This window comes from Elaeis guineensis, chromosome 13 (assembly GCF_000442705.2).
Source record: "Elaeis guineensis isolate ETL-2024a chromosome 13, EG11, whole genome shotgun sequence".
In the NCBI taxonomy this organism is placed as follows: Eukaryota; Viridiplantae; Streptophyta; class Magnoliopsida; order Arecales; family Arecaceae; genus Elaeis; species Elaeis guineensis.
Window position 1 is genome coordinate 4,773,388 of NC_026005.2, and position 18,758 is coordinate 4,792,145.

An 18,758-nucleotide genomic window follows, 5' to 3' on the forward strand; every position below is an offset into this window, starting at 1 on the left:
AAACCAGCCTGGCTGATGGTAACCCTGTGTTATTGAATTTAAGTGAAAAACTGGGTACCCAAGATGGAAGGAATTTTGATTCTATTACCACATGATCTGTATTTAGTCTCTCATGATAGAACAGCGCGGCGTTCTCTGAGGTAAGCATTCCAATAGAACCTTTTATATTTTGTTTCCAACAACCTCCAATCTAGGATCCTACAGGTTTTAATAGGACACTCTGATTCCTGACCGTAAGTGTCCCATATGTCATCAAGACTAGTTGCCAAGGTCGACCTACTTGCCTCTTCCTAATTCTTGTAGACTTTGCACCTGTGAATGGAAATAAACCAGTGTTTTGGTACGTGAAAGTCCCAACTTACCTGAACAGCTTGGTCCATTTCAAGGAAACCAAAGCAAAGATGATCCAGAAATATAAATATCGAGATTCAATGTAATGCCAGTTGCCGGTCAATATTAATATTTGGACAGCTTTACGGTATAACAATTTCATTACATCTTCCATGATCTACTTTCTTATTCGCCAAACTTCATTTGCCAGCATTGGCATTATGTACAGCACTTATTAATTGTGGATCCTTTGAAGCAACAAAAACCCATCATGTGGTTTCATGGCTTTGCCTCAAGGACAATTGAAGAATACGGAGCGATATTGTAACTGGACCCACTGAAAGGTACACCTTCAGTAACGAAATCATTGGGGGATTGCCGATTTGTGTCAACCTGAAAAGCAGTAATAATGGCTCGTATCAGGTAACAATAAATTAAAATAAAGTTTTATTCCATATTCTCTTTTATGTATGTGCATGTGCATGTCTGCAAGGGCAGAGACGTAAATGTGGCTACAGGTGTCCTTTCAGACTTTAGAAGAACCATAATCCTATCTTCTTCGATAACAAAAAAATCAGAGCTTGCTTAGCATCCTTCCTATTCCTTTCTTTCTGCTTCTAAAAATAAAATCATAAAAATTAATATAAAAATATATTTGATACTAATATTTTATTTCTCACTTCATATCAATTTCATTATTTAAAAAAATATATTATTTTAAATATTTTTTTAAAAATAAAAAACTCATGCCTTTTATTGACACCACCTACACCACATCGCCACCACCACTGCAAACATCTCCTTCACCGCTGCCACCACTAGTCCCATCCCCATCATTGTCGCCGTCTTCATCACACCACTGCTACCAAATATAACAAGATAATAAAAATAAATAAATAAATAAATATATAAAATAAATAAATACATCAAATATATATAATTAAAATAGAAATATAATATAAAAAAAATCTCAAAACTGAAAATAAACTTCTCATGGGTAGAATATCTAGGAATTTTTAGCATATTCTTATGAAAGTTATATATATATATATATATATATATATATATATATATATATATATATATATTATATCATTTCTGTATAGGATTATTATTTTTATTGATTCAATATGAATACATAATCATAATCTAAAGCTCTAACCGATTATATTATCTTGGATTTCATTTCAATTTTTCATACTTGATTTGATTCAATCACACCAAAGAATTGCTACCACCCTCGCCGCACCAGCGACCCCCCCGTCACCTCTGCTATATTGCCACCACCCCATCACCAACACTGACACCTCCACTACCTGCATGCTACCGCCATTACCTTTGCCACCTATGCTCTAAGTTCTTAAAACTATTTCACTATACTAAATATCCTTATAAAAAAAATTTTTAAAAATGAAATCAAAAATTCTTTTTTCCTGAAAACAAAAAAAAAAAAAAATTGAAAGTATATAGGCGCACCTTAGTGATATCCATGCCAAGCATCCCCGGCGAAATTCTGCAGCTGACATTATGACACCAACCTGATGCCAATCCTCTCGTTGGCTATTAGGCTAATGCTAACCCTCTAATTGGCACTAAGTTGCAGGCCAGAGGCAACTTTTGGGGCAAGAAAGGCCTGCCACAACTTGCAAGGCACTTGTTGGGAAGACAGATTGTTAGAAATGAGACCACCCTTACATACATGGCACCACATCAAGGGGTGCAAAGTTGAAACCAGTACAAAAACGCAAATCTGCTGTAACATGTTTATACTGGAGGGTGTTTTTAATTCCTTAAAAATATCTAAATAGAACAATTTTAGTAATCCTATTTCAAACATTTTTCCCTTATACTTTGGTTATACTAGCATTTAATCTGGGAAATAATGATTGGTACATTCTTCTCTCCCCCCCCCCCCCCCCCAAAAAAAAAAAGATTGATGCAGATTAAAATAATGATTAAAGAAGCATAGACATATCATGCAAATAACAGCTGTTCACAATTCGGAGCTATACCAATAAAATTTGTATTATTCAGCAGTAAATGGCCCCGAACTCGATGGGTACTTATAGAAGAAAAATCATACCACTCGATGCCACTGCTGCTTTTGTGGCGGTGACGGTATTGCAACTTTGACAAAGTAGTCATGCGCGTTAACAGCCAAATAGATGTCTCCGCCAAGCTTCTCATCATGAAGCCTATAATAAAATGGCATTACAAGAGTGTTCAGTATTGTTGTTATATAATTTCTGCTTTAGGTCTAGCAACACGGTGAAAAGGTTTCATTAACATCCCAAGTTCGTCACCAGGACACTGGATGCAGCAGAAATTCTGGCAAGGGGTAGAGAGAGAACTGAAAAATAAATCAACTAAACAAGTTATTAGTAAGCAACAAAATCGCCTCTACTTACGTGAATGCTAGAAATTTGCTCTCAGGGTTATCCCAGTAGTGCTCATGCCAGGTAACATCATTCTGCACACGTTAGTCAATTTCAAACAATTTCAAGTCAAACAAGTATTCAGCTACATGAGCTGAAAATGACAATGTAACTACAAATTTAAAGTAATTTAAGATAGACATCACAGTAAATCAAAAAGCTCTATAGAATGACAAGGAATAAACATAAGTTGCAAGATTACAGACAAAATGTGCTAAACTGCTACTATCAGCATAAAACATGAGGCAGGTATGTAACTTTTGGTTCATCACTGCTTCAGTTTGTACAAGAAAATGAGGCACACAAGAACCGATATCAAAATTCATGGAGCATATTCCTCTCATCACTATTATCAAGCCATGTTTTCAATTATTGATGATATAGCAAACATGTAACACATGGTTCTCTTTCATGTGGGAATGCACATATTCATGCACATGCACGCATGCACACCCACACATGCACCGCATGCATGAACACATACAGGCACATACATAAACAGCATAATGTATTGGCCTTCCAAAATGAGTCCAATGTTTTAAAACTTCAGTTTTATGTTACAATGACTTGAATTAGTAAATGCAGGGTTTAGGTCTTTAGAGCTCTTTTACAAGGTCGATAAGAAATTTCTAGCACTTAATTTCTGCAGTTGGTCATCAGGTGTTGATACTAAAAATTTGAATTTACACGTGGTAAATGAGGATGCAGCTAGCTGATAGAGTATTTCAATTCTGATATATAGGCTCCAGTCCCAGAATAAGGTTATATTAGTAGAATGAATCCCAGCTGAGCAGCGTCGGAAGTTTTTTCCGTATTTTTTTATTTTTATTTTTATATGAGAGGGTTCTAGTCTAATATTTTATATTTCAGGTAATTTCCTAGTCACATTGAACTTGTCATTCACGCTCTTTTTCAGGTATTCAAAAGTAATACATGCATAGAGACAGGACACCAGTTGATTCCTGACATAAAGTCATAATTACATAGTGGATTCCAAGTATAATTATTGAAGCCAGATTTCAATTTTTCTCCTTTCTCCTTTCCTCTCTCTCTCTCTCTCTCTCTCTCTCACTCATTATCTTGCTTGCAGACACACAAAGACTGCTTTAAGGGCAAAATCTGCAGAATCATTCTTAAAGTATCATTCTGAAATTCATGCAGTGGTCAATAATCATGATATGCAGATGTCAAAGACCTTGCCAATAGAGATCCATGATAGTAGAGATCCTCATAATTGATTGTTGGAAAAAAGACATTTTTTGTGGCACACTTTCAGGAAACCTAGATAATAGAGATCCTCTGACAATCAACGATGTGGATCATAAAGGGTGTATTAACCCATGCACCTAATTAAATGATTGCCAGCAATGGTAGCTTTATGTTTTAAAGAATGAAATATTTGTGACCTATGAATAAGTTTTTTTTTTAATAAATATGCACCTCATGTTTAGAAATGGACCTTGGTTAAAAAAATAGCAGAGAGAACAGAAAACAATGCATTTAGTAGATTTCTGTTGAAACATATATGTGGTAAGCAGACAGAATACTCTCGAAAAAAATAAAACCATGATATCACATTCCCCATCCCCCAATAATAATTATGGTCCCATTCATTTTAAGAAGATACTGATATATTAGTGACGATGACCACCAGCAAAAGTACTATAACATATGAAGTTAAAACAACAGAAACTTGCTTCAAATGCCTCCATTATTCATTCATGAGGTTGATATAAAAGGATATGAATCATACTTTGGTAAGAAATCTATTATGTCGCAATATAGAATGCTTGCGGCGAAATTTTATCATCTCTGAGAAAAATCTAAAATGATCATCTTTTCTTGCTACCAACTGTTTAATCACCAAAAACGAAAAAAGTTAGCTTCTTCACTACTGTCAAAAGAAAAGAAGATTAAAAAATAGAAAAAAAAAACCTGCCCCCACTGAAAATGGTTCATGGCAGTGTCATGTCCATAGCTATTATTGTTTCCATGACGTGTATGACCATATTCGTCTCCCATGAGCATCATTGGCGTTCCCTATTTTTTAAAAATATAACATGGTCAGTGAATCGATTGTCTGCACATAATTCAACATTATATTTACCCTAGTCCTACACGCAAGCTCTAATGTAAGCTAGTACAAAGAATGTACGAGGTAGAATTTGAGGATGAAACAATGTCTATAATGTCAAACACAAGGTTCTTTTCAGGAAGAGATTACAGAATAAAATCATAGACTCATATCCTAATGTAAACAACATAATCCATATGAAAAAGTGAACAGGATACATCTTGAAGGCACAACAAGTACTAACCATCCATCTAGTTTATGCAAGAATACCTGTGCTAGCTTCAAACTTCTACAGTAGCAAGTACAAATTCAACAAAAACCATGCATTATATATTTTCTTATTTCGAATAAAAAAAATATACACCCTAAGCTTAAGATGTGATGTCCTAACATGTGCTGAAAAGATGGAAGATGATGCATAAAATGTAATACTTGCCACAAAATTAAGCACATCTATTGGCTGAATTGTTATCCATTCACATGGTTTCTCATCATCTATTTGATTCTTGACCATGCATATTGTACTTCCGTTGCTTGGATGATTGGAGATCCAAAATATCACGTTCATCACTTGTATGGTTCTGGTGAGAAGTAATTAACTTTCTGCTTGAATATGCTATTAATGATGAGCTTTTTTAGTTTTAATATAGTGGGTCTCATGGAGATGAGGGAAGAAAATTTTTGACCAGTACTTGACAAAATTTACAATGATTTGCACGATGGAAAATCTGAATCTGAGCAGCAAACACTTAATGACTTTAGCCTTGACATATTGCCGCATCAGTACTTGAATATTTCAGCAAGAATTCCTGGAATGTCTGAGACCCTTTACTAAAGGAGGCACTGACATGGGCAATGGCCCTTGCATATTTGTCCTTCAGAAGTTCCATCGTTTAGTATAACCTCCGTCAGACCCTTGCAAATTTAGGGTCTGTTCAACAGATAAATAGTGAACTTTTAATACTGACAACAGATAAATGCTCAGAACTTCTAATTTAGGGCCTATTCAACATCATTGTTGTTTTTTGGTTTCGTTTCTAGGACTGAAACCAGATCGGATACGGATCAGATACTAGCATATCCATATCCATATTTGTTTTGTCTGGCGAATACAAATACGGATATGGATATTATTTGGATATAAAAATTCATATCCACATTTGTTTTAAACAGATACAATTTGGATGCTGAAAGTATGGATATAATTACAGATATAACTTAGATAATTAAACTTTATGACTACAGAATCAAAGATATTATCAAATAGATGATAAATCAAGTTAATAACATATTTACATAATTGTATATTTTTTTAAAAAAATAATAAGTGCTAAATAAAATTTATAGGGTTACACGTAGATTTGGATATTCAGATACAGATTAGATAGTTGTCTATCCATATCTATATCCATTTTTTTTTTATGGATATAGATACGGATATGGATATTAGTCAGATCCTCAAATTTCTGTCCATATCCGAATTGATTCAGATATAAAAATGAATCCAGATGGATAATATCCATATCAATTTCACCCCTCTATGTTTCTCCAAAAGTTAATGAAATTCCAGGTGGAGATTGATGTAGAAGAAAATGCTCGCACCAAACTCCTGCTATTCCATGCTTCTACTTCCACTTGTGTTTGGAAGCAATAATTTTTTTCTTCCAAAGCCCTTGAAGGCTTTTGAAAGCAAATTGAGAGAGCAAAAGAGTTTCATCATACAGGGGTCCAACTCAGTTCATTTTCTCACTTGGGTTTTCAGAAACAAAATCAGAAAATGAAAGCAATAACAAATGAGCCCTTAATTATAACAAATAGGATGCTTCAAGTAAGTTTTGACATGTGGTGGCCACAACAAATGCACCTCAGGATCTGATATGCAACAAATATGACCATAAATCCAATATATTATATTCTCATACCTAGGATATTTTCCTCCCTAGTTGTGAAAAGCCCTATTTCTTGTCATCAGGTTTATGAGACCAAGAGTTTAGTTAGGTGTTTTAATTCAACACTCCTAAAAGTGATATATAGGAGCATAAAATGGGGCACATTTAGTTGTTATTTGAGCAGTCTTTTGAAAAAAATATTTATAAAAAAGATACAACTGGATAATTAGAATTCATCGAGTTCGAAAATGCAAGAAAGGTTGAATATGATCCTAAATACTTATTCAATAGTCTATCTTGGTATGTTGACATACCACCAAAGTTTGCCATACCGCCCAGTATAGGGTCTAACGTACCATATTGGTATAGTCTCATACCTATCGAACCACGTACCAACATTATAATAGGATGATACTGGTACGGAATATGATATCGAGATGGCAAACCTAACTAGCCCCTTCTTTGGCACCAAAAAGGTTTGTTATACTGACCTGTACGTACCATGCTGGTAAGGTACTATTACAATATTGAGTGTCAGTCTAGTATATGAGTCAAACTAATTCGAACCAAGCAGAACCATCTTGTACTGCTTGAAACAAGGGAATTTACTACACCATACCAACCTGTACCATTTAAACTAGATAGTAGCAGAACCAAGATTTGCGGAACCGGTACCGACGACCATATCGATAGGCTAACGGTACAGTTCCGCACGCCACCATTCCGTTCCAAATCGAGGCGAACCGACGAAGAAAAACGGAGCCAAACCAGAGAAGAAAAGAGAGAAAGAGAGAGAAATAGAGAGAGAGGGAGGAAGAAAGAAAAAGAGGGAGGGGGGTCTGTCGGAAGGGCTGTCAGAGGGCCTCCGAAGTGCCGCCGTGGCCCGCGGGCGGTGTTTACGCCCCCTGCGACTCTGCGGTGTGAAATAGGGGCGATCCACCCCTGTTTTTCATATTTTTTTAATTTTTTTAAAAATGAAGCTGGCACTAGGTTTGCCAGCATCACTTAAGCGAAGCTGGCAAACCTTATGCCGGCTTCATTTAAAAAAAAAATTAAAAAAATGAGAAACGGGACGGATCGCCCCTGTTTCACGCTGCGGAGCCGCTGGAGGCGTTTACGCCACCCGACGGCCACGACGGCCCGCCGGAGGCCCTCCGACGGACCTCCTTTCCTCTTTTTTTCCCTCTTTCTCTTCCTCTCTTTTCCTCTCTCTCTCTTTTCTTCCCCAGCACCGACATGTGCCGTTTTCCACGTCGGAATCGTCTCGGCTCCCCACAGTATGGTTCGGCACACCCCGAACCGGCCAGTTCGGGACGAATCCAAAAACGCTTAGTATGATGATAAAAAGTGAGAAAAATGGGATCAAGAGCTATTTTGTTATAGATTACATTACTAAATCAAACTAGTAACCTGCCGCTATGGTATCCAATACCAAGATTAAGGACCTCGAAACAAACTTTCATGCATCCTACCTATAGAAGCTATCAAGATGCATCGCTATAAATTTAACGTTCACCATGTTAGAATTGGATCCTGTGCTGGTCAGCCGACGGTACAATTCGGAACGCCCTCATACCATTCTATACCAGGCTAGAATTGAAACAACAAAGAAAGTGGAGAAGAGGGAGAACACGAGAGGAGGGGGAAGGAAATGAGAGGGAGACAGCAAAGATGCCGGTGGTGGCCGCTAGAGGGCTGCTGAGGCCTTCGGATAACTAGAAAAGCACGACAAAACTCCAAACCGAGAAAGAAGAGGGGGGAGGGAGAAAGAGGGAAAAAGGAGAGGACGGGGAGGCCGACAGAGGCCGTCAGAAGGTTGTAGAGGCCCAAATCCTCCTCCCTGCCTTCCACCAATCAAAAGAGGAGCGACTACCCCCGTTTCATTCGCGATTTTAAATTTTTTTTGCTGACTTCACTGTTTGTGGGCAAAATAAAAAAAGTTAACTGATGTCGACAATGCCATTGCCGACTTCACTAGATGTCATAAAAAAATATAAAACATAGGCTTCCCTATTTCGATCGGCTAACTATGGCCTCCACAGCCCTCAGTAGGCCTCCGAAGGCTCTATCTCCCTCTCCCCTCTCCTTTCCTCCCTGTCTCTCTCTTTTCTCCCTTCCTCGCTAGCCCTCCAACAAGTGCAGTGGCCCTCTAAAGGGTCTCTCTCCCTCTCCCTGCCTCCCCTCTATTTCCTTCTCCCACTTGCCGGTGTTCCGAATTTCATGTTGGAACCATACTGATAGGCCGCTGGTATGGTTCGATAAGCCACGAACTGGCCAGTTTAGCATGCCGGAACCACCAGATTCATGGCAGTTCAGCAAACCCTTTTAAGGATATACATAACCAATAAAAAGATACTAGTATTTAACTTAGTTGAGGAACTTGACTTAATCATCTGTACATAAACATGCATTACTTTCAAATTGATGGAACACCCCACATACCATGTTCATGAAAATCTTCTATTGTGTGGGTAGATGACATGATTTTGAATATGAATATGACATTGGATAGTCAAATAGAGATTTGACATAACCAAGGTTGATTGTACCAGTATTGAATGTACCAATTGCCCCACAGTATGGTACAATATGGCACTATGCCATTCCATTCCAGGGCATACTGACAAAGGGAGAGTTGACAAAGGAAGGGGAAGGATAGAAGAAAAGAGAGAGGGCTCGAAAGCCATCATCCCCTTCGCAAGCCACAGGAACAGAGGCAGAACCCTAAATTTTTTTTTCTGAGAATTCTTAAGTGGAGTCAGCAAATGGTTTGCCAACTTGAAAATTTTCAAACGAAAAAAAAATAGGGCTCCACCCCTATTTCATTTTGAAATAGGGGCAACCCCCTATAGCCTATGGAGAAGATGTGGGCTTTCAAGCCCTCTCTCTCTCTCTCTCTCACCCCCCTCCTCCCTCCCCATCCCTCCCTCCATCTCTTCCTCTCTCTCCTCCCACTCCCCCTCCCTTGCCAGATTTTCCAAACCAAGGGGTGGAACCAATGTTTGCCGTCTTGGTATCGAACACCAGACTAATGAAATCCCACTATAGTGTCGGTATGTAGTACGGTACAATATGTCTATGTCAGTATAGATTGGTTCGGTATTCCAGTACGGTACCGATATAGTATGGTATGCCCCATACCGTCCGGTATACAGCAAATGCTGGTGGAACCATTTTGTTTCGCCCTTGGTGTAGTTCGATGTGCCCCAAACCAGACAGTTCAAAGCAGTACGACGGACCTTGGATATAACTATCCAAAATGAAGAAATGTATGCTACAAGCGCTGATTTGATAGCAGAAAAATATCCTATTTATTATCAGATAAAGAATTAAATATACTTCAATATTGTCTAAATATATGAATATATGATAAACCTAAAAACAGCATAATGCCATCATAACGATTCCCAGATATTTCTACCTGAGATATCATTAACACCACATGGAAGTTCTTCATTTGTCGTGAACGTAGACTTAAAACATTAACATCATCCGTTTCCCCTACAAAATGAATAAAGAACGAAATTATTATGATTTAAAGGATAAAATGAGCATATGCATTAAAAATGAAGTGAATGACTAATAATATGGCATGCCTCCAGAGTCCAGAGTGATGAAATAAGCCACCTATGTTCAAATTTTACCTCAGGAAACAATGTGAAACTACAGATTTTCAACTACAACCAATCCTTGAGATTACTAGTTTTATCAGTAATGATGGAAGCATTCAACAAACACTAGGCTTACTGGTAAGATGGAACAAAATGAAAGTTTCTTGTGATTTAGGAAATAACTGAGCAAAGCATGATTAATAAGGTTTAGATGGTTCTAAAGGATTTTCAGGAACCATGCAGAACACACCAAATATCTTGAACTAGGAACAGGAAAAAGCCACTCTCCATTGTTAAAAATATTTCCTTCTGTTTGCTCTAATATTTGAGTGGATAGAATCCATTATATGCTTCATAAGTTAAAACTAAAACCAAAAACAACAAGTTTCATAAGTGAAAAAACAAAACCAAAAACATTCTCTCTTTCAAATAATCCAATTCTCGCCCTCAGACTGCTCTTTTCTCTAACCGGTCTTGTAAAAATGTGCAATGTGTGTTTCAAGTTATGACTGCTGTGTGTTTCAAGTTATAAGCCCTTGCATTCTGAGTGAAACACACAAAGTGTATGACCGCTTAGATATGTGTTTCAAGTTATCTTGCCCTCAGACTACTTACTATCACCAGGTAGTGCCAAATTCTTCCATGAATGTGTATGACTGCTGAAGTATGTTAAATAGAGGCTGAACTCTACAAATCCTATTCATGAGTTCCATTTGTACACCCCTATAATGTATTATAACAATTGTAACCGCTCGATTTTCTGAAACCGTGAACCCAACAAAATCATTCTGGATTTTATGTCATGGGCCATCAATACGAGTACAACCATAGTAAGATAGCAGTTCAACCAAGAACCTGCCCTCTTCTTTATAGATGATAAGGTCTATTAGAAAACATAATATGCAATATGGTTAATATAGTATGTAATATGGTTATAACCATATTAGATTATAACCATATATATGAGGATCTTATAGTCATATATTGTTAGACAAAATTCGGTATGTAATATGATTATAACCATATTTGGTTATAATCATATATATGAGGATCTGATACCATGATCAAAAACAGAAAAGAAAAGAAATAGAGTAGAAGAAAAAATCTGTTCAAAAACAAAATAGAGAAAAAATTGATTGTCAATTTCATCTAGCCTCTAAAGGGCTGTTCAAAGAACACTTAGAAAATCATTTTGTCACCAAAAATTTGGACAAACCACGATATTTCCTGAAAATTGAAGTGGCATACGGGTCGCAAGGAGTATTTCTTTCTCAAAAAAAATATGCCACTGATTTATTGATGAAGACAGGTTTACTTGGTTGTAAACAAAGTTCTACTCCTATTGATTCTCAATTACCATCAGAGATTGATGATTCAGGTGACGATTTTGAGGATGTCATTCGGTACCGTAGACTAGTGGAGAAATTTATCTATTTGATAGTCACAAGACCTGATCTCTCGTTCGCAGTGGGGGTAGTACGTCAGTATATGCAGAAACCTAATTTTTGTCATTGGCATGCTGTGTTAAAAATCTTGTATTACATTAAGAGAGCCCCAAAAAAAGGCCTTTTGTATAAAAAAAATGGACATTTACAAATTGAAGCCTATTCTGATACTGACTATGCTGATTCGATGAGTGATAGGAGATCCACATCAAATTTTTGCATTTTTGTTGGAGAAAAATCTTGTTATATGGAAAAGTAAAAAACAAACAGTAGTGGCCCGTTCAAGTGCTGAGACTGAGTATAGAGCGATGGCTCACACAGCTTGTGAGATGATGTGGGTCAATTCTTTGTTAAGAGAACTTGGCATTTCTTATTCTAAACCTATGGTGATGCATTGTGATAATCAGTCTGCTATATACACTGCAAACAATCCTGTCTTTCATGAACGGACTAAGCACATTGAGGTCAACTGTCACTTCATTCGGGATGCTGTTCTATCAGGAAAGATTGTTACTCCCTACACAATGTCAGAGGATCAGTTGGCTAATATCTTTACTAAGGCTCTTGGGCATACTCACTTTTCTTCCTTATGTATCAAGTTGGGAATATTTGATATATATGCTCCAGCTTGAAGGAGAGTGCTAGAAAACATAGTATGTAATATGATTAACATAGTATGTAATATGGTTATAACTATATTAGATTATAACCATATCTTGTAGCCATATATTGTTAAACAAAATTCAGTATGTAACATGATTATAACCATATTTGGTTATAATCGTATATATAAGGATCTTACCATGTTTAATAGTTGTCCAAATATATTGTATCTAAATGTCTATAAAAGCCCTTTAGAGGCTAGATGAAATTGACAATCAATTTTTCCTCTATTCTGTTTTTGAACAGATTTTTTCCTCTACTCTATTTCTCTTCTTTTCTGTGTTTCAACAAGGTCCATATCCAAACCCTCCACCTTCTTTGACACTCTGAAAACCTCCCTCCAAACTTCTCTAGACTCTTGCTAACTCAAACGTCTCCCATTTCACTGCTTTAATTATCCTCCAAGGCTCCAACACTGCCTTCAACTTTCTCTGTTTCTGTCTCAAGCATGCTTTGGATCTTGAGTTCGTAATTCCATTAAAAGAAACAAACATAACCGTTCACCTAAAAACTGATATTCTCGAACTATTATTTGCATAAGTTTTCTGGTTCACTGATTAACTTTTTCAAGTTTATTACATTATTGTATTTGAGTTTAATCTCTTCTATGGTGTCCCAGATAATTTTTGGCCTAAGTAGTTTTCTTTAACCTATCTCATTCATAACAAACTGGTTATCCAAACTACCTTGCATATAACTAGTAGTAAGGTCACATTCCAATATTAGATTGCAATCCATTTTTAGAGGTGGGTTACTTTATCAAAGACAAGTAGTCATCCCATTTCCTCTTAAATCGATCATGCAAGTGTAAGCATATTTTCTAAATATCAATTATTCTCTCTAACTTCCTATCATTTTGAGGGTAAAATATTATACTAAATTTCTGATTGTACCCTTGGCATTCTGTTAACTCCTCCAAAATCAAAGGGTGAATCAGATACAATCGTTCTAGGGGCCTATGGAATTTCCCATGTATAAAATTTTTCTACTTTCTTTAGTGATTATATCATTCTGAATGGCATAAAATGAAAGTCTACTTAATCTTTCCACAACTGTCCAAATAACATCATGATTGTTTGAACTTCTAGGTAATCTCATAACAAAATCCATAATAACATGCGTCCTTTCCAAATTAAGGATAGCTAAGGCTGAAAAGTACTCACATGTCGTAGATAGTTCACCTTAACCTATTCGATTACCAGTCATTTAAGAACGAACTCCAATCTCTTTTCATCTTGTTCAACCAATAACCATTTTCCTCAGTTGACAATCTTCAATGAATATGCATATTTTAGTGAGATCAAAGAGACTTATTTAGAATTTCTTTCTTTTAGTGTACATCATCTGAGACACCATAGTCATTCTAATCTCACTCATCATTACAAATTTCAAAATCTGATTTCGCTACTCCTTAAAGTCAACCAATTAATGATCAGTTTCTTGTGCCTCCTTAGGTCTCTAAATTGCATAAATATCCTTGTAGTCACAACACTGGAATCTTTCTCCTTAAGTTAATAATTCCAGTTATTACCACTCCTATTCTTAAGTGAGCTAATACTCAATAGTACCCAGAGCACCTATCACAAATTTTGCTTTTTCTGGATGATAGTGGATTTTGAGATCATAGGCCGTCAAAAGTTTAGCCATTACACTAGTCACATGCTGAGTTCCTTTCAGTCCTTTCAGGAGAAGATATATATTTTAAACCTTTGTAGAAGGGCATATCACTCAAATTGCTCCTCATGTAGTCTCCAAAATCTTCGAAACAAAAAACTACCATAGACAATTCTGAGATATCAATTGGACAATTCTACTCAAAAACTTTTTTAGTTGCCTTAATGCGTATGATGTTACCTCAAAAAGCTACATTAACACACATAGGTCTTACAAAGTGTAAGATTCAAAGATATTCTTTTATTAGGGTTCATAAAGTAACTTTCATAAATAAACTTACATTTATTCAACTTAAAAAACATCTCCTTCAATGGCTAAACTGCTCCCAAATGTTGCTTGCGCTCACCTTGCAATTGGTTACTAAATCATCGATTCTAGATGGTGATACATATTTTTCTGCGTTATCTTCATATAATTGATGCACAATCTCCTGTATTCATCCCTTCTCAACAAGCAAGCACACCCATTATGTTACATTGGACCCAAAGAAACCTTTTAAAGGTCAGTTGCTATGATGTGTTGGTTAATATGTCAAGTGGCTTTATTCTCAAGAAAACATGTCAAGAAGGTTGAATCCTTGTCTTAGAAAGCAGATTACAAGACAGACAAACAAGCCTCATATCATTCTTCCTTCTTTTTTTTTTCATGTACTTAAAATATTACAAGTAAATAAGGAGCTGCTACACTATTGAGTTCAATAAAAATACTCAAATCTAAATTCCTAGAGAATAGAAAATTCATTTCCCACTTGTGGTACAAATTCCAAATTGTTTGCATCAGGTCAAAACTTCAACTTTTAAATGCTAAGGTATTCCTAAAATCTTAAAGGCTTACAAGTTACAATTGTGTTCTAACAAATGCTAAAACCTAGAATCCGGCCCAAAAAAAATCTTAATCCATTAGACTCCAAGACACATCATCATTAAAGTGCTTTTCAACAGACAGCATACTGACAAAATGGTTCACATAGAGGTATACATACACTCAGACACATACACACATACACACACACACATGCATGCATGCATACATATATCATACATACATATACATGCATGCATGCATGGATGTACATATGTATTTGTCCAAGCACATGATGTGTTAGTAGGTGAAAATACAATAAATGTAGAAGAAAAGTACCAGGATTTACAAATCTTACATGGGCAAAAATTCTAGCTAGCTCCCATCATTTGTGTCATGACTATATGTTAACTTGAACTTTTCTAAAGCATCTTTCATTTAGAAGTATCTTCGACTCACAAACTAAAAGCTTACTACTACTCTTTAGCTGAAAGCTATAGATTAGCAAGCCAAAAAAAACAGTACTGGGATACAGGTACTACCTTCAAAACCACAGTTCCAGCTGAGGTTATCATTGGTTCCATCCTTGCCACCTTCCCCATTAGCATCATTGTGCTGTATGACCAATAGTGGAGGACAAGTTTACCACATCTAATCTCCATATTAGCATGTGCATGTATGTTAATTTTTTGGATTTGTTTCAAATACCTTGAAATTGTAGGAAACAAGGTCACATAACGTAAACCCATCGTGTGCGATGACAAAATTGATGCTATGGTATGGCCTGCGCTTGTTTACCTATTGAATAAGTTTGCATATAAGACAATATTACATTGAATCACTATGACAGGAGAGGAACAATATATATATATATATTTTTTTGCATTGCAGTACCACAACACAGACTAGAGAGAAACGATAAGATGCAACTATCACAACTCTAGATGTCATGTGATGGTCTGAACTCTGAAGTAATTGAACTAAATAAAACATATTGCTGAATATTAAGTTTTATATTTTTAACATCACTCAGTATCACCTAGGAGTCAATCTGCACTACCAGCTATTTATTTCTGCTGTACTTAGACTACAACAAACTTCAGCAGTACAGCTAAGTTTAATTTTAGTTGTTTGTTAATCTCATCAAAGTGTGAATACATATGCCAGGCCTTTAAATTTGAATATTATTTATTGCATAGTCCTATGATTATTTCATATAATATGATTTTGTATAACCAGTAGAAGTTCCTAAATCAGCTTAACATGTGAACTTCTCCCTTTTTCATGTTAGCAAATTTCCCTTGCCATTTGCTCACCGTTGTGGGCCTTGCAATGCCTCCTTTCTCCACGAAATGCAACTGCAGCGAATGACAAATAAACGGTTGCAGCACTTAGTACACTATTCCTTTGACTAACAAAATATGCATCTTAGGCATTCAGATGGCCCTTGTGCACCTTCAAGTGTCTCCTAAAAGAATCATGAGGTGTGTAATCTGTCCATCAAGGTTTGCCATACCGTGCCGAACCGGCCAGTACATCCCATCTCGTACCGGACCGACGGGGAACCGGCACGATTCGGTCGGTAAAATCGGTACACTGGCGGTACCGACGAATAAAGAACGGAAAGTGAGAAAGAGAGAGAGAGGGGAGGGAAGAGAGGGAGGTGGGAGCCACCGGAGGCCGGCGGTGGCCGGCTGCGGCCGTCGGAGGGCTTCCGAGCCCCGTATCGCCCGATAGGGCTTTCAAGAGAGCAAAAAAGAGAGAGAGAGAGCGCTCAGAGGGGGGGTGGAGAACCTACCGGACAGACGGCCTGAGGGCGGTCGAGCGGGTGTCGTCTGTTTCGATTTTTACTTTTTTTTTTTTGTTTTAAACTTATGAAGTCGACAACTGGGTTGCCAACTTAAGAATTTAAAAAAAAAAAAACAAAAATCGTGAAGCCGGCAAATCGTTTGCTGACTTCACTTAAAACCACGTTTTTAAAAAAATTTGCGAAACAAGGGCATCGCGATGCCCCTGTTTCACGCCTGCGGCACAGCGCGCGTGGACAGCGCCCTCCGACGGCCACGACGGCCAGTCGGAGGCCGTCCGGTGGCCCCGCCGGCTCCTTTCCCTCCCTCTTTTTTTTTTCTTCCTCTTTCTCTCTCTCTATTTCTCTCAATTTTTCACTTTCTTCTTCTGGTTCGGGTCGTCGGTTCGGTACGGTATGAAATCATACCAAACCGTACCGCCGGCCGGCCGAAATGGCCGACGGTACCGATTCAGCAAACCTTGCTCTCCATAAAACATTTTACAAGCAAACTGGCCCTTAAGCTTCATCCATATAACACTCATTATACTACCTTGATGAAGGCTCAAAGCAAAGGAAAATCTTAATTTAATTACATATAACATCAAATGGATTAGCCAAAAATAGGTCTAATTATGTCCAAGTCCAAAATACTTTTTGGATGAAGAAAATAATTGTTCTTTTGAGAAAATATACAGTTTTCCAAGATTCTTTCAGAAGATATTTTTAATAATGTTTTTTCAAGGTAAACGACAAAATAAACTTGAGATATACTTTCGAAAATGTGCACACATGTGCAAGCTGTCTTATTTATTCAGCGAAAGCTACAATTTAAATAATTAAAAGTTAAAAAAAAATGATTTTTGATGAATTAAATACAGTTATCTTAATCTTTACTAACTTTTATGGTATAGTATGTAACTTGACGAACAAATTATGGTGGGATATATTAGGATTGGTAAGTGATTGATAACCTGGAGAAAAATAGTTAAACAAGTTTAGGTTTCATATTTATCTTCACTCTACTTGATGAAGCATAAAGTATGAAGGATGATTCTTGGAGCCAAACACATAAATTGAAGAAAAACTGGATTGAAAATCCCTCCACATATGGAATAAGCTTTCTCCAAAAAATTTTATTAATGTGCAATTCTGAACCAAGGCTCCTTAAAATAGATTAGAAGCATATATAGAACCTGACCCCTTACTTCGCATATTAAACCTGATATGGAAAATATAATGACCTAGGACCTCACCCAAAAAAGCTTGCAATGCAATTGTTATTTTGGTTCCTTGGCTCTAAGTATCCAAGATGTCCCCAATACTTTTAACCAATATCGGTTGTGTGTTGGGGAGATCTTAGATACTAACATAGGGTCATATAGGGTCAGGTAACCAAAAATAACAACTTTTAACAAGTCCTTTCAGATGAGGCCCTAGGTCTTACAAATGGTATCAGTGTAGACCCATCCCATGGCCAATATAGACTAGGGGAAATTGTAAACTTGGCCCTTTTTGGAGCTAACTATGGGCTGATCGTGGTGTTTGTAATGGGATTTGTATCCCATTTGTCGTTGGACTTTGTTGGATTTAGACCCATAGCTTGGTAAGGATGTTAGGGCTCAAACACAAGGAGTGTGCGAGGGCTTATGTAGGCATGTGTTTAGTCTCATATCATTTGTGCACTAGGGAGATCTTAGATCTTATAAAGGGCTAAGGCACTCACATAACAACTTCTTGGCTAATCTTTTTGGATGAGGTCCTAGGTTGTTAAAGAAATCATACTAGAAATTGGATTTTTTGACTTAATTAAGAAAATAAACTAAAATTAATGAACCGAAAGGCATAGAAGCTTAACAAAAATTAGTGATGTATCAAATAGAAAATTCACGGAAAAATCAAGCAAAAACCTTGAAATCCCATGAGCGAGCATGTTCACTCATGGGATGGAAATAAAATTCAAATATTTAATAGTTAAAGTCTTCGCCCACAAATCCATTGGTTCCTATGAAGCTTGGCGTGGTCTAGCTGGTCATAATACTTTCCAATT

The 18,758-nt window shown here is 36.8% G+C and overlaps 1 protein-coding gene across 8 annotated transcripts in view; it reads right to left on the reverse strand.

The window, feature by feature from the left end:
- Positions 1-427: 427 nt before the first annotated feature.
- LOC105060617 (isoamylase 3, chloroplastic) overlaps positions 428-18,758 on the reverse strand; it is a 91,141-nt gene continuing 72,810 nt past the window's right edge. For 3 of the 8 annotated variants that reach the window (XM_073248170.1, XM_073248175.1, XM_073248176.1), the window contains 9 exons: positions 15,631-15,720; positions 15,465-15,537; positions 10,150-10,229; positions 4,701-4,805; positions 4,519-4,617; positions 2,739-2,800; positions 2,414-2,525; positions 1,101-1,189; positions 428-723 (listed from right to left, as the gene is read on the reverse strand). In XM_073248170.1, the coding sequence (XP_073104271.1) occupies positions 600-723; positions 1,101-1,189; positions 2,414-2,525; positions 2,739-2,800; positions 4,519-4,617; positions 4,701-4,805; positions 10,150-10,229; positions 15,465-15,537; positions 15,631-15,720 (834 nt within the window). In that variant the 3' untranslated portion in view covers positions 428-599. Of the gene's footprint in view, positions 724-1,080; positions 1,190-1,806; positions 1,984-2,413; positions 2,526-2,738; positions 2,801-4,518; positions 4,618-4,700; positions 4,806-10,149; positions 10,230-15,464; positions 15,538-15,630; positions 15,721-18,758 lie in introns of those variants that run through there. The other 5 variants (XR_012136529.1, XM_073248173.1, XM_073248172.1 and 2 more) reach the window with 5 other exon arrangements.